At 47.8% G+C, this 15,474-nt stretch overlaps 2 protein-coding genes across 4 annotated transcripts in view; one reads left to right on the top strand and one right to left on the bottom strand.

The window, feature by feature from the left end:
* Positions 1-2,359: 2,359 nt before the first annotated feature.
* On the bottom strand, positions 2,360-14,601 carry C1RL (complement C1r subcomponent like). 3 transcript variants are annotated; one of them, XM_033222967.1, is made up of 6 exons: positions 14,430-14,599; positions 13,601-13,880; positions 8,376-8,565; positions 6,457-6,582; positions 6,242-6,316; positions 2,360-3,699 (listed from the first exon to the last, which is right to left on the bottom strand). In XM_033222967.1, exons 1-6 carry the CDS (start codon positions 14,498-14,500, stop codon positions 2,927-2,929), a joined length of 1,515 nt encoding a protein of 504 aa, XP_033078858.1. In that variant the 5' UTR covers positions 14,501-14,599; the 3' UTR covers positions 2,360-2,926. The 3 variants fall into 3 exon arrangements, with proteins under 3 accessions (XP_033078858.1, XP_033078859.1, XP_033078860.1); XM_033222968.1 differs by having other exon boundaries at positions 13,601-13,829; positions 14,430-14,596; XM_033222969.1 differs by lacking the exons at positions 6,242-6,316; positions 6,457-6,582 and having other exon boundaries at positions 14,430-14,601.
* The window catches only part of CLSTN3 (calsyntenin 3), a 50,593-nt gene continuing 49,044 nt past the window's right edge, over positions 13,926-15,474 (top strand). Inside the window, exon 1 of the mRNA XM_033222965.1 lies at positions 13,926-14,299. The gene's annotated coding sequence lies outside the window, so the exon portion shown is untranslated. The remainder of the gene's footprint in view (positions 14,300-15,474) is intronic.

The raw sequence follows: 15,474 nt of genomic DNA, 5'->3' as shown, positions 1-15,474 counted from the left end.
GTAGTTAGACAGCAGGCACACAGAAGGTGCAAGATCCACCAACGCTTGGAGGGTTTCTCCAGCAGGCCTGTGTGTCAGAGCTGAGGACTGAACCTAATGGAGGGCTGGTCTGTGATGGGATCAGGATATGAACCATAGCCTTGTTAGGTCAGGAAAGACAAAAGATAGGGGAGAAGGAAAAGGACTAGATCAGAGGACGAGAAGGAAGGGGAATCTCGTGTAACAAACTGCACATTAATATTCTGGCAGCAGCAGTGTTGTGTGTGTGTGTGTGTGTGTGTGTGTGTGTATGCACTATATGTTCATAATGGAGGCAGAGGGAACAGGTAAGGAGGTCAGTGTTAGCTGAAGCTCTTCCATCCATCCTAGGGATTCTCAGTTCTGCCTTGGCATTGTGCAACACGCTTGGAGAGCGGCAAACCTGGACGTCATTAGCTCAGTCCCAGCCCTGTCTCCACTCTGTCCAACCATTCAAAGTAACATTTACTCACACATTTTTGTTATGTCCTTGACTTATACCAAGAAGGAAAAAAATGCATATGAATGTTGCTGCATTTGTTTTAAAACAAGTATTGAGGACCTTGTCTGTTACAGTGTTTGTTCCTCTAAGGATTTGATTCTTGGGAAAAAGATTTCTCTCTTAAAGTGGTGGTAGATTTTCCTCTGTGGACATGTCTCTATCACTAGTTCATCTATCTCCATCGTCTCTCTCTAACTTCTCTCTCTATCTCATTGTCTATATCTCTATCTCTAGACCTAGAGACAGTGATGGAGGTGTAGATATAGATCTAGACGTACATATATAAATATAGGTGTATATATATATTTTTGCCTTGGTACGGAGAAACTCATACCATTTTTTCAATCATAAAAAATTAGTAAAATAAAAATGTTTTATGCTAATTAAACAAAATTCAGCAAATAGAGAATAGTGGAAAACCAAACAGCAAAAATCTTATCAGTAAAACCACCTTTGTTTGATATTTTGAGAGAATTATTATTATATTTTTGGAGATGGGGTTTCACTATGTTGCTTAGGCTGACCTTGAACTCCTGGGCTCAAGTGATCCTCCTGTATCAGCCTCCTGAGTGGTGGGGACGATAGGTGTGCATCACTGCACCTGCCTTTTGGGAATATTTTAAATAATCTCTTGTACTGTGTGTGGGTGTTAAAAACAGAAGTAACCACACTTATGTACAACTTTGAATCTTGCCATTTTTTTAGAGATACATTTAACCTTTGACCATAGTAGCAATGTGACTCTTGATGCTAACAAATTATCTCTCGTCTCTCTCTCTTTTTTTTTTTTTTTGAGGCAGAGTCTTGCTCTGTTGCACGGGCTGGAGTGCAGTGGCAGGATCTCAGCTCACTGCAAGCTCCGCCTCCCGGGTTTACGCCATTCTCCTGCCTCAGCCTCCCGAGTAGCTGGGACTACAGGCGCCTGCCACCTCGCCTGACTAGTTTTTGTATTTTTAGTAGAGACGAGGTTTCACCGTGTTAGCCAGGATGGTCTTGATCTCCTGACATCGTGATCCACCCGTCTCGGCCTCCCAAAGTGCTGGGATTACAGGCTTGAGCCACCGCGCCCGGCCTTCGTCTCTCTTTTATTGTGTTTATTTTCTATTTCCATTGGACAGTTGTATTTTGTGTCTTTCACTATAAATCACCTCCAATTATTTATTTATTTATTTTTACTTTTATTTGTTTTAGACAGAGTCTTGCTCTGTCGCCAGGCTGGAGTGCAGTCGCACGATCTCAGCTCACCTCAACCTCCACCTTCTGAGTTCACGCCATTCTCCTGCCTCAGCCTCCCGAGTAGGTGGGACTACAGGTGCCCACCACCACGTCCAGTTAATTTTTGCATTTTTAGTAGAGACGGGGTTTCACCGTGTTGGCCAGGGCGGTCTGGAGCTCCTCATCTTGTGATCTGCCCACCTCGGCCTCCGAAAGTGCTGGGATTACAGACGTGAGCCACCGCGCCCGGCCCATCACCTCCAGTCTTTACTAAAAATTAAAGCGTTGGTCCTCTCAGGTGGAGCAGTTTCCTTGATGATGGCGGCACAGGTGGGGTGTCCGCGGGAACTTCAGTCCAGTGCTGGGCTCACGTGGGCTTCTGCAGGAGATGGAGCCATCAGGATGCGATTTTCCCAGAAGCAGGAATTCCCAGGGAGGGAAAATGGTCAGGATGTGCGGACTGGGTGACACAGCAGGTCACAGGAGAGTTGAGAAGTATGGTGGCACACTGGGAAGAGCACAGTCTCTGCAGTCACACACCAGCTGAGGGACTTGGGCAAGTCCTTTATCCCCTGAGCCTCAGTTTCCTCATTTGTCATACATGGATAATACATCCTTTGCAAATATGCTATGAGGATTAAGTGAAATAACAGGTGAAGCACCTGGCATATAGAGGACATAAAATAAAAAAGGAGCTATTTCCATAATTGCATCTTGGAGCTGCAGAATAGCTTGAATTTGAAGGTCAACTAAGGGGTCTTAGGAACGTTTCAGAAATGAAATGCAATGAAAACCCCTTCCTCCATACTCTCATAGCGGGTGAGAAGGTGGCTCTTCCACAGGTGAGTATAAAAGCTGTGTCAACACATGAAGTAGGGGTTGGGGATTCGAAGGAATTCAAGGTGAAAGTTGCTGAGATGTACAGGCTTCTCTGGGCATAGTGCATGCGCACAGGGAGGTGGAGGGCGAGAAGAAGCGGTCTTCGGGACCTGCTTCCTGTCTGGGATGGTGCAGGCTTGCTGGGTGGGGGTTTCTCCTGCAGTGGCTTGGTGCAACAGTGATGTGAATAGGATTTCCCCAACTCCCCCACCCCCACCCCCCACCACTGCCCCAGGGTTCAGTCTCGCTCCCAGCCCTCTCTTGGCTGGGGCCTCCACTGTGTCAGTCAGTCACTGTTCAAGCACCCCAGGGTCAGTTCTTGCCGTTCATCACTCCCTTGATCCAGTCCACGTAGCTGAGCACTTTGGTGTAGAAGTCATACCCTTCGCCACACCCTATGCCCCAGGACACAATGCCCGTGGCCACCCAGTGATGGGCACGATCGTCCCATACCACATAGACGCTGCCACTGTCCCCCTGGCAGACACTGTGCCGCTGTGTCTCGTCCCCAACACAGAACATATCGTCAGAAAACACCTCGGGCCTCTGTCTCTTTTGGAGCCAGGCCTCACAGGCCTCCCTGGGAGCTACAGGCAGCCTTGAATATTTCAACTCAGTAGTTAGCCAGCCCATCTCCACGCCAAACCCACTGACGTAGCCCAGCAAGCCGCTGCGGTAGAGGGTCTCATTATCGGGCAGACAGACTGGGAGGACGTTGGGGCCCAGCGGGATGCTGTGCTGCAGCTCCAGGAGGGCGATGTCCCCGCTGAAGTTGTGGGACTCATTCTGACGGTAGTCGGGGTGCACAATGACACGGTGGACAGGGTGGTTCCCCAGTTTCAGCATCTCATCTATGGCTGTGTGGCCCAGGAACACATTCACACTCTGGTTCTTCCTGAGAGAAACACTGTCCTTGGGGTAGATGGTGTGGGCAGCAGTGAGGATCCATCTGTCACTCAGCAGGGCCCCGCCCCCACGGCCATGGATACTGGTGAAGGCTTGCCAGGGGAAGTTGCCCAGCTTAGCTCTGGAAGAACGGAGGGTTGTCTGATTCTGGGCAATGGGGGTGACTGGCCGTCCGCAGACTGGGAGAGAGGAGGGGTAGGGGTGATAGTCAGCAGCTGCATCTAGGCACATTGATTGAAGACCTGCTTCTCTGAAGTGCTGTGGTAGGGGATGCGTGAGGAGGCTCTGGGATCAGGACTCTTTTTTTTTTTGAGACCGAGTTTCGCTCTTGTTGCCCAGGCAGGAGTGCAGTTGCGCGATCTCCGGCTCACTGCAACCTCCGCCTCCTGGGCTCAAGCAATTCTCCTGCCTCAGTCTCCCGAGTAGCTGGGATTACTGGCACTGACCACCACACCCAGTTAATTTTTGTGTATTTTTATTAGAGACAGGATTTCATCATGTGGGCCAGACTGGTCTGGAACTCCTGAACTCAGGTGATCCACCTGCCTCGGCCTCCCAAAGTGTAGGGATTACAGGTATGAGCCACCGTGCCCGGCCGGGATCAGGAGTCTTATACTGATGCAGACCCACCGTGTAGACCGTGTTGGCAGACAAGGGCAGGTAATCAACGCCAAGTGTACGGGGCACCCACCCTGCATGGGACTCAGGACAGTGGACTGAGGGCAGAGAGCACAGATGAGCATATGCTTGGGGCTGGTTCTGCAGGGCTCTCCTTCCTGCCTCCTCAGAGGCATTAAAGCCATTCCTTTGGATCATCCTGGGCCCCCATGCTACAGGCAGAGTCTGTTTCAGTGCCTCCTGCCTCAGTTTTCTGTCACTTCCTCATTTGTAACATCTCCCACTACCACCTGCCCTCCAACCCATTCCCAAAGCACTACGAGCCTTCAGGCTACCCCTAGAGTGCTCCGTGGATCAGATTGGGTTAAGAAGGCAATGCTTTCATTCAAAAGTGTGGATCTCAAAAATGGTGGACTTGAACCCTCATGTATAGCTGGTGAGATGTAAAATAGTGCTGCTGCTGTTGAAGACAGTTTGGTGGTTCCTCAAAAATTTAAACAGAATTATTATACAATCCAGCAAGTCTACTCCTAGGTATATACCCAAGAGATTTGGAAATATATGTTGATACAAAAACTTGTACACAAACGCTCATAGCAGCATCATTCATAAAAGGCAAGAAATAGAGACAACCCGAATGTCCATCAGTTGAATGAATAAACAAAATGGTGTATCCATAGAAAGGAGTATTATTTAGCCATAAAAATGAAATACTGATGGATGCTATAACAGGAATGAACTTTGAAAACATTACGCTAAGTGAAAGAAGCCAGACAGAAACAGCCACATATTATATGATTCCACTGATACAAAATCCATAGAGGCAAATCCATAGAGACAGAAGATAGATTAGTGGTTGCCAGGGGTGGGGCAGGGGAGCATTGGAGGTACTGGGCTTTTTTGAGGAGGGTGATGGAAATGTTCTGGAATTAGTGGTAGTGGTTTCACTACATTGTGAACACACTAAACATTACTGGATTGTACTGTTTAAAGTGGTTAAGGCTGGGTGCGGTGGCTCACCCCTGTAATCCCAGCACTTTGGGAGGCTGAGGCGGGTTGATCACCTGAGGTCAGGAGTTGGAGACCATCCTGGCCAACATGGTGAAACCCCATCTCTACTAAAAATACAAAAAAAAAAAAAAAAGAGCTGGACATAGTGGCAGATGCCTGTAATCCCAGCTACTCAGGAGGCTGAGGCAGGAGAATCGCTTGAACCCAGGAGGTGGAGGTTGCAGTGAGCCAAGATTGTCCCACTGCACTCCAGCCTGGGCAACAAGAGGGAAACTCCATCTCAAAAAAAAAAAAAAAAAAGTGGTTAAAATGGTAAATTTTGTGTAATGTGAATTTTAAAAATTAACTTTTAATTTTTTCTTGGCAACTACAGATTTTGAGAAGTTCTGTAATTTTTTTTTTTTTTTTTTGAGACAGAGTCTTGCTCTGTTGCCCAGGCTGAAATGCAGCGGCACGATCTCAGCTCACTGCAACCTCCACCTTCTGGGTTCAAGCAATTCTCATGCCTCAGCCTCCTAAGTAGCTGGAATTATAGGCACACACCATCATGCTAATTTTTTGTATTTTTTTAGCAGAAACGGGTTCTTGCCATGTTGGCCAGGATGGTCTGGAACTCCTGATCTCCAGTGATTCACCCGCCTCGGCCTCCCAAAGGCTGGGATTACAGGCATGAGCCACCGCGCCCAGCTGTGAATTTTATCTTAATAAATTTTTTAAAAAATGGTTGACTTTCTGGCACTGTGTGGCATCTAGGTAGGGAGATGTTTTAGGAATAGAGAGCCTGTCAGTAGATCCTTAAAACACATGGCACAAAAAGGGTTTTGTCTTACTTCAGCTTGTTGGTTTCTCCTCCTCCTTTTCTAGTCCATCTCATTAACTTCCTTCATGCTTTTCCTCAGATATATCTTGACCCCTGAAGAATGAGGAACAAGCCTCTTCTTTTCTGGGCCTTCTTGATTGCCCTGTTCTTCCTCACCTTCTGCTTCTTATCTTTCTTTCTATTCTAAGGCTTTCCTTTAACCCCTGTGTCCCGTAGGTCCCAGTTGCAGCTGAGACTTGTTGGGGGAACGGTGCTGGCAGGTGGCTACTCACCAGGCATACACTGAAGAACCTCCTCCCCATCCTGTCTGTCCTTCCAGGTCCCTGGGTTTGTGCGGGTGAGTGTCCCTGAGGCGCAACATGAGGAGAGGCAAAGAAATAGGCTCAGAGTTGAAGCTGCTGGCGAACAAACCAGGTGCTCGGAGGCTGTCAGGCGTTTGGGTGGGAGTGAGGCGGATGGAAGCCACCCCGAGCAGGTGGGGACTCACCTGCCGCCGCGGCCTGATAATAAGGCTCCTGGCAGTGGTTCTGGACCTTGGCGGGGCTGTCTCCAGGTGCGCTGATGGCCTCAGAGCCCCTGCTGGCCTCGCTGATGGGCTGACTATAGTTCACGGCTATAGGAAAACAGCACCTAGCACAGACTTGCCAACTGGCAACCCAGGGGCTGAGGCTGGCCCATGGCTATACTTGGTTTGACTTGCACAGTGATTTAGTTTTTATTTTTATTTTTAGTTTTTTAAAAACATTTGAGTTAGTTTTCACTGATCAGACTGTCAACACTCAAAGAGTTTGAAAGTAAGTGTGACAAGCAGGGTGGGGGGAATAGGCACTTCCATATATGTTTGGTAGGTATGTAAATTAGCAAAACATTTTTGGAGAAAATTTTAGCAATATCAACATTTAAAATGCAAATATTTTTTAGCCTATTACTCCATTTCTAAAAATTTAGTCTAAAGATATTCTCACATATCGCTCAAAGACATAAATGCAAAGATATGCACAGTAGCACCGTGTGTGGCAGCAAAGTATCTATCAGGAGGGCTGATCAAATACATTATGACACATCAATCAAGGGGATTTTATGTGGTCAATAAAAATAATGAGTTCGCCGGTGCGGTGGCTCACGCCTGTAATCCCAGCACTTTGGGAGCCTGAGGCAGGCAGATCACCTGAGGTCAGGAGTTTGAGACCTGGCCAACATGGTGAAACCATTACTAAAAATGCAAAAATTAGTTGGGTATAGTGGCACACCTATAATCCCAGCTAGTCAGGAGGCTGAGGCAGGAGAAACACTTGAACCCAGGAGGCGGAGGTTGCAATGAGCAGAGATTGTGCCACTGCACTCCAGCCTGGGTGACAGAGCGAGACTCTGTCTCAAATAAATAAATAAATAAATAATAAAAAATAAATGAGTTAATGCTGACCATATGGAATGGGATGGTCTTTAAGATATATTATTCAGTGGAAAAACACCAAGTTTAGAACACTTACAACACAGACACACACAATTTATCCTCTTCCTAGGAAGAATACCTAGGAAATGGAGAACACAGTTGTTTCTGGGGAGGGCAGCTAGGAGTTAAGAGCCAGAGATGGAGGAAGACTTACTTTTTAGCATACTTAAAAAAATGATATTTTATCATGTGCACCCTTCCTTCCCTCCCTTCCTCCCTCCCTCCCTCCTTCCCTGCCTCCTTCCCTCCCTCCCTTCCTTCCCTCCCCCCCTCCTTCCCTTCCTTCCTCCCTCCCTCCCTCTCTTCCTCCCTCTCTCCCTTCCTCCCTCCCTTCCTTTATTTCTCTCTCTCTTTCTTCTTGTCTCACTATGTCTCCCAGGCTGGAGTGCAGTGGCATGGTTATGGCTGACTGCAGCCTCAAACTCCCTGGCCCAAGCAACCCTCCCCGTCGGTCCCCGAGTAGCTGGTATTACAGGTGTGCACCACCACGCCTGGCTAATTTTTAATTTTTTTGTGGAAACGGGGTCTCACTATGTTGCCCAGGCTGGTCTCCAACTACTGGCCTCAAGCAGTCTTCCAGCCTTGGCCTTCCAAAGTGCTGGGATTACAGGCATGAACCACTGCCTCCAGCCAGTATTTATCTTTCAAAACCAATCTGAGTCATCATTTGAAAATGTATAATTTTACTTAAAAATCTGGATTTTTGGCATCTCTTTAAAAATGAGATGGTCTGCAAACACCGGGCCTATAAATCTGTGTGGAAACAAGCACTGGGGCCGAGCAATGGCTGTCTCTTCATAGGGTTGCTTGCAGCAGGGGCAGGGCTGGGGTCCAGCCCAGGTGTCCCTGAGTCACCTCAGCTGTCACTCAAGCTTCCACTTAAGGCTTGAAGATACCAGGGTCATGGCTGGGGACAGAGGCTCCCTCCCTGCAGCCCCAGGAGGGACACTCACCCACGGTTTGGTAGAGGGCCAGGAAGCCCTTGTGGAGATGGACAGTCTTGTTCTCCGGGGAAGGCTGTGTGCGGAAGGTCAGCTGCAAACTCCTCCCTGAGGATACAAACGCCCTCTGACCAGGGGGCCTGCCCAGAGGGGAGTCTTGCTGACCACAGAACTGGCTTGGATCCGACCCGCTGGCTGAGATCTGAAAGCAGGAGGAGGAGTGAGCCTGCAGATAGGTGTGGGGTGAACCTGTGCTACTGGCATCACAGGGCGCACATCCTCTGTGTGACTCCAGCCCCACCTAGACGGGCCGCGCCCCTCTGGGGCTCAGAAGGCACCTCACAGAGGCTTCCTCAACTAGCTTCTGGCTCCATTATTGGCTCCTGAGTTTCTTCCAGACATGACCGCACACTATAATGCTTCTCTAACCTACCATAATTATTTCATACAACCCATTATATTTTCCTTCTTTTAAGAAGTTCCTTGGGAACCCCAGGATTCCCATAAGAGTCGCTGGATTATAAATTCTAAGAAGTCAAGGACTAGTTCTGTCTTTTTCACCACTGAGTTCCTGGTGCTCAACGTGGTACCTATAGCACCACAGCTTTGACTCACATAAACATGGGCATAAGCCCCTCCTATCCAGCTTCTCCTCCATCCCCAAGCCCCATCCCATCACCTTCCACTTCTCTGAGTAACTTTCTCTGGCCAACATCTGTGAAGCAGTAAGACCCTCTGCAGAGACTGAGCCTCTGGGGTCTCTGCCTTTTCCTGCTTTCCTTCTTTTGGGGTGCCCCTCCTCTTACCCCATGCACTTTGTAAACGAAGCTCTCGCAATGTATGAAAGCCTAAGGACACAGGTGTCCACAGTCCAGGTGCACTCGATGGTGCTGCTTCACCTGGCAGGTTGTCTCTGTTTCAATGCCCTTTGACTGTCTACCTCTGCTCAAATCCCTTCCTGTGGGTTCCTCAACTCAAGGAAAGGGCGGCTTGGAGGGAGTTCCTGGGCCATGCTTCCTGCTTCATCTCTGTTCCAGGTACACAGCTCACTGCTTGGCTCATTTTATTTCTGGTTTTCATACTGATCCATATATCCCGGGTTTTTGCTAGCTCTCCATTCCCTCATTCTCCACAAGTCCCAAATTCATTCAAGACTTCATCCAGACCATGTCATTATGATCAGAGTAACTGGGTAAAAGTTGCAATGAAGAAAATTTCCCAATCGCCCCAAATACCTTGCTCAGACAAATCCCAGTACTGGTCTTTTGCTTAGAATATCAACAAATGTAACTCCTGGCATTTAAGAGGCCTGCCTTTTGGGGAAGAAGCAATTTGATATAGGAAATGGCGCTCAACTGCTCTACTTGGTTGTAAAACCCTCCAGTTTTCCTTTTGCCCTTTTCCCTGAATTGTTAGCTAAATACAATTGCTTAGGATTCTAACTGGGAAAGTAGAGTGGACACAGGACTGAGTCCTAACACCCTTAAATTCTTAAATTCTAGACTTTGCTCCTAACTTCATGTGCAAAATGGGGTTTCTGAAGCACCCAAGATCTCAGTTTCCTCTCCTATGTAATGGTCTGTGTGGCCTCTTCCAGCATGTTCTATGGCATGTTCCGGAGTCCACACTAAGAGCAGCGGTGAGGATGGTTACTCAATACCTGCTCCTTCAAAATTCATTCTGTTGTGTGTCCTGCACACACATAAGCTTGCATTTTATTCACTCTTTCACTTATTCCTTTAACACATGCACTGACTGTGTACTATGTGTAGTACACTGTGCTAGGTGCTGGGGACACAGATATGACAAAGGCACAGTTCTGCTCCTGAGGAGCAGTGGCTGAGGACACTGACAAGTAAAAAATAAACTAGATTATAGTGTGCTGAATTCTGCATTTGAGGGGTGTGTGTGTGTGACTTACTCTGGGAGGAATCCTATTGCCAAGAACCTGTGGATGATATTAAGTGAGGACTCACTGTACCCAAAACAGAAGGATTAAGTGAAAGTCTACCTGCCAAACAGTGAGCTGCAGCTCCCTCCACCAGGCCCTTCTCTCAGCTTGTTGACCAGAATGCTGGGCTCCCTGAGCTGCAGACTGCAGGCGTTCTCTCAGGGGAAACTGGCTGTCCCCAAATAAAATGCTTTTACATCCTGACAGTTGGGAGGCCCCCAATGGCACATCTAGGTCACCCTGTTGATAACCCTATTTTCAAACCTATCATGTGACACATTTTTAGCTATCTACACAGAACTTCCAATTAGTATTTTAGTGTTCCGCTCTTTTTTTTTTCCTTGAGACAGAGACTCACTCTGCCCCCAGGCTGTAGTGCAGTGGCCTGATCTCGGCTTACTACAACCTCTGCCTCCCGGGTTCAAGCGATTCTTGGGATTACAGGTGTACAAGTAGCTGGGATTACAGGTGTACACCACCATGCCTGGCTAATTTTTGTGTTTTTAGTAGAGACGGGGTTTCACCATGTTGGCTAGGCTGGTCTCAAACTCCTGGCCTCAGGTGGTCTGCCTGCCTCGGCCTGCCAAAGTGCTGGGATTACAGATGTGAGCCACCACACCTGGCCTTAAATATGAATGGAGAGCCAAGTATTAACAGACATTGTAGGAAAGTCTCTAACACAAAAAGCAGAGACCAAAACAAACAAACGGTAAAAAGGAACTTGGAGGAAACAGACCTACTATAGATAACAGAAGAAACATTTAAAAATAATCCCAAAGGAGGGAAAGGAGTTGATATTGCATCAGTGAAACAAGAACAATACTCTATAAAAAGGCACATTTAGAAAATTAGAATGAATCCTTAGAAATGAAATAATATGTCAGTGGAAAGAAACCATTAACTAAAAGGTTGGGATTTAAAGATGAGGAAATTTTGCAGAAAGTGGAACTAAAGAGATGGTAAATAGAACAAAACAGATAACAAAGCTAGAGAATCAATCTAGAACATATGACAGCTGAATTATAGGAGAAAGAGAAAATAAAGAAATGAGATGTCTAGAAATTATTTAAAAAATAGCATAAGAACATTCCTAGAATTGAAGGACTAGATTAAAAGAGGCTCTAGATTAAAAGAAACCTGTACAATGGGTGAAAAACCACGTGTATCAAGGGACACCATAATGAAAGTCCAGAATACTGGTAATAAGGAAAATATTCCAAAAGTTCTAGAGAGAGAAAACAAAGGATTAGGAATGATAAGGGCATCAAACTTCTTAACAAAGTCTAGACCTAGAAGACAATATCATCAACATTCTAGAAGAAAAAGGTGTCCAATCTAGAATGCTATACCCAGATCAACTATCCATCCGCTGTGAGCATAGAACTGAGACATTTAGATACATATAAGATCCTCTAAAATTCATTCTAAAATACTCTTTCTAAGGAAGTCACTGGTGAAGGTGCTGCTCCAAAATGGGAGAGTAAACCAAAAATGAGAAAGGTATGGGATTCAGGTTCAGCACAGGACAGGTAAAGGAAATCCCCAGGAAGAGGGAGAAGGGAACTCCCAGAATGTGTGACAGCTTAAAGAGCAAAGAACTCAGGCTGTGAAAATAAACCATCGAGAGATCTTCAGGAGGGATGTCACCAATTAAAAGGAGGACCAATAGACTGAAATTTGTGCTTGAGTATTTCCGAAGATTTACACTCCTGGCTAAGAGTCTGGTGAGATTAGTTACAGAGACAACTAAGCAAACTAAAAACCAAAACAAAGACAAACACCCCCCACCAAAAAACAAAACAAAACAAGACAAAAAACCTCCAAGTAACTATTGACTCCTAAATTATTTTATGCCATGTGCTCAGATGCAAATATTTTACAGTCATAATAATGTAAATAATGAATAAAGAGTTAACTAAAAATGATAATACATGTAAACTGGCAGAATGGGGAGGGGAAATGTGGGTGGTGAAGACTGAAGACAGATAAAGCTAGTCCTTATCTTCTATACTGTAGTTGAACGTTAATAGAAAATACGTAAAAATGAAAGATAAATAAGCATGTTATTTATACATATGAAGTTAAAGACCAGATGAAACAGCTACATGAAATGGAAGATGATTGCTCCCGAGGAGCAGCTCTCGGGGTGGGGACGAACAGCTTGGAGACTGTTGTTATGCATTAAGCTTTTTTAAAAAACTTTTTTTTTTTTTTGAGACAGGGTCTCACTCTGTCACCAAGGCTGGAGTACAGTGTCATGATCAGAGCTCACTGTAGCCTCTACCTCCCAGGCACAAGTGACCCTCTCACTTCAGCATCCTTTGTAGCTGGGACCACAGGTGCGTGCCACCACACTTGGCTAATTTTTAAATGTTTTTGTAGAGATGGGGTCTTGCTACGTTGCCCAGGCTGGTCTCAAATTCCTGGGCTCAAGTGATCCTTTCGCGTCAGCCTCCCAAAGTGCTGGGACTACAGACATGAGCTACTGTGCCCAGCCTTAGAAAACTTTAATTAAAAAAAAAAAAAGTGTTACAACTATTATGTATCTACAATAATTAAAAATTTTAAAATTAAAAAATAAAGTTCAAAAGTTTATATGTGTGTCATTTTGATATCAATAAAATTTAAATCAAAAGATAATGTGCTCTTTTTATTTTTATTTATTATTTATTTATTTTTGAGATGGGGTCTTGCTATATTGCTTAGGCTGGCCTTGAACTCCTGGGCTCCAGCCCTCTGATCCTCCAGCCTCAGTCTCCTGAGTATACTGCTGGGACTACAGGCCTGCATCACTCCATCAAGTACTGTTTCTAAAATGTCCTTATTCTGAATAAGGCTTTGGCGTTAGAAGTTTTGTGACAGCTCTTCTAAGGTAAGTGCGAACGGTGACTTAATCTTTTGTTATTATTTGTGCCCAGCTTCCTCACCTGATAGAGCAGGCACTCAACAAATACATGATGATATATTTTTAACAACCAATGTGTGCGTGCCTGCCCCTGGCTCCATAGATTTGCAAGATTTGTGCGTCCCTTCATAAGTCTTCCAAATGCAGGGCCTGCTTGCTGCCCTCTTTGCTCGCTGGGGCCCAGATGGCAGCCCTGGAGGCGCTGCTGGGAGGTTGTGTCCTGGGGTCCATCACTGCTGCCCGGTAAGCCAAGCCCGACTGTCCCTACATGGAAAATTCATCCCTCCTCCAGATGGGTGATTCAGGGCACCGCCACTTCCCACAACCCCGGGAGTCTCCCTAGCCACAGTTCTGGCGGGACCCCCCCCATCCCCAGCTCACTGTGACAGAGTCCCCTGCACAGTCCTGGGACGGCTCCAGGTCGAAGTCCTGGAAGACGAGCCTCACAGCAAAGCCCTCTGGAGCCTTGATGTCCGTGCTGCTCTCTTGGCCTTTGCGATATGGCTCTGGGTACCCGGGGGATGTCAGCTGCTGGGGTAGCTCTTGGGCCAAGAGGACGGAGCCCCGGGTGGGGCAAGCCTGGAGGACTCCCCAGAGGAGCAGCCACCACCTGTGAGTAGGGGGGAGGGCAAGGTGGGGCCGCGCAGCTGTGGCCGGAAGCCTGTGGGTGTGGGAGGAGCGGGGGAGCCGCGCTAGGACTGAGAGGCCTGGCAAGGGCGGGTCAGAAGCGGTGGCCTCACCCTTGAGGCCTGGGCACTTCTCGTCTCCTCCCTTCCTCCCCTTCCTCCCCTTCCTCACCCCATCCCTACAGCCTCCCGTGCAGCCTGAGCTCTTGGATTGCGGGTTTTCCCTCCTCCGAAGACATCACCTTTGCTCATCTCCCAGGAGAGTCTCATCCAAAGGAGGGGGGTGCTTTCTGCTTCAGCAGATCCCACCCCACCCTGGGATCCGAGGGAGCAATGGTGGGGCGAGTGAGGGTCTGCCGCAAATACCCACCGACCACCCCCAGGGAAGGTGCTACAGGCCACAGGCAAATTTCAGTTTTCCCATGGAATATCTGCTGTGCTGCTGCTGCTGCTGGTGGTGGTGTGTGTGTATATGTGTGTGTGTTGGGGGGGGTGGGGGTGGGGCGGAGGGTTTGCGGCCACACACTCTCCCTTCCCTTTCCCTCCCGTCCTCTTCCCTCCTCCTCTGCCGGGGCCACACTCACATTGCGCCTGGACAGCCTGTGGAGTGAGGGCTTCTCCAGAGATATTTCCCCCACACTCTGGGTCCAGGCATCTGGAACTGGACATCTGGGACCTGCGAGAGAACTGGCCCAGGCTAGGGAACAAAAGGTGAAGGCCAGTCGGGGAGGAGGAAGTTCCTGGAAGGGTTGAGCAACTCCACAGTTCCCCTTCTCCAGTTCTCCGGGCGGAGCGCCACCTGCCGTCGGACTCAGGAACAGCGGGCCCGCCGCAGCTTAGGGGAAAAACGTCCAAAAACCTCGCTGGCCCTCAGAGGTCAGGGTGACAGGACACTGACTCGACCCTTTTGTACTATTTAACATTGATTTTTGCCATGTGTGTAGGATGACTCCTTGTGAGTTATGGCTGCTGCCTTCACTCAGCCATGTCTCTTCCTCCCGGACCTCTCCATTCACCGACAGACCTGGGGAGCCTCCCTCTTGTGGAATTGAAGTTTGTGATCCTTTGAACTTGAGCTTTCTCTTCCTTTCCCTCCTCACCAAGCAGGGGTGGGGGACATGCGCTTAGGTGGCCTTTTGAATCCTACCCACAACCTCTGGAGGCTGCTTGTCCAGCATGGTCAGGGCTGGGGTCGAGCCCAGGTGTCCCTCAGTCCCTAGTCCCAGTCATCACTCAAGCCATCACTCAAGCTTCTTTAGGCAGACGCTAGAGCCCATGGCTGCTCTCACCGCTCCCCGAGGAAGGACACTCACCCACAACTTGGTAGGAGGCCAGAAGGCCCTTGTGGAGGTGGGTGGTCCTGTCCTCAGAGAAGGCAGGTGTGTGGAAGGCCTTACGTTGTACACACACACACATGCACGTGCAGACACACACACACACACCTCTCAGAGAAGAATCTATTGCTTCCTCCATTTTGCATATAGTAATATGGCAGCAAGTTACAGACCTAAACAGGATATGCTCTGCATCTTTGGTTTTTCTAGGCTAGAGAGATTTAGGAGAGCCACAGTCCATGGCTACAAGGCGATGATAAGAGAGTGATGGCCAGGACAGACATAATTTCTCAGG

The sequence above is a fragment of the Trachypithecus francoisi genome, unplaced genomic scaffold (assembly GCF_009764315.1).
Source record: "Trachypithecus francoisi isolate TF-2019V2 unplaced genomic scaffold, Tfra_2.0 Lachesis_group11, whole genome shotgun sequence".
NCBI lineage: Eukaryota > Metazoa > Chordata > Mammalia > Primates > Cercopithecidae > Trachypithecus > Trachypithecus francoisi.
Note: the sequence above shows the minus strand (reverse complement) of the source record. Positions and strands in the feature narration are given on the sequence as shown.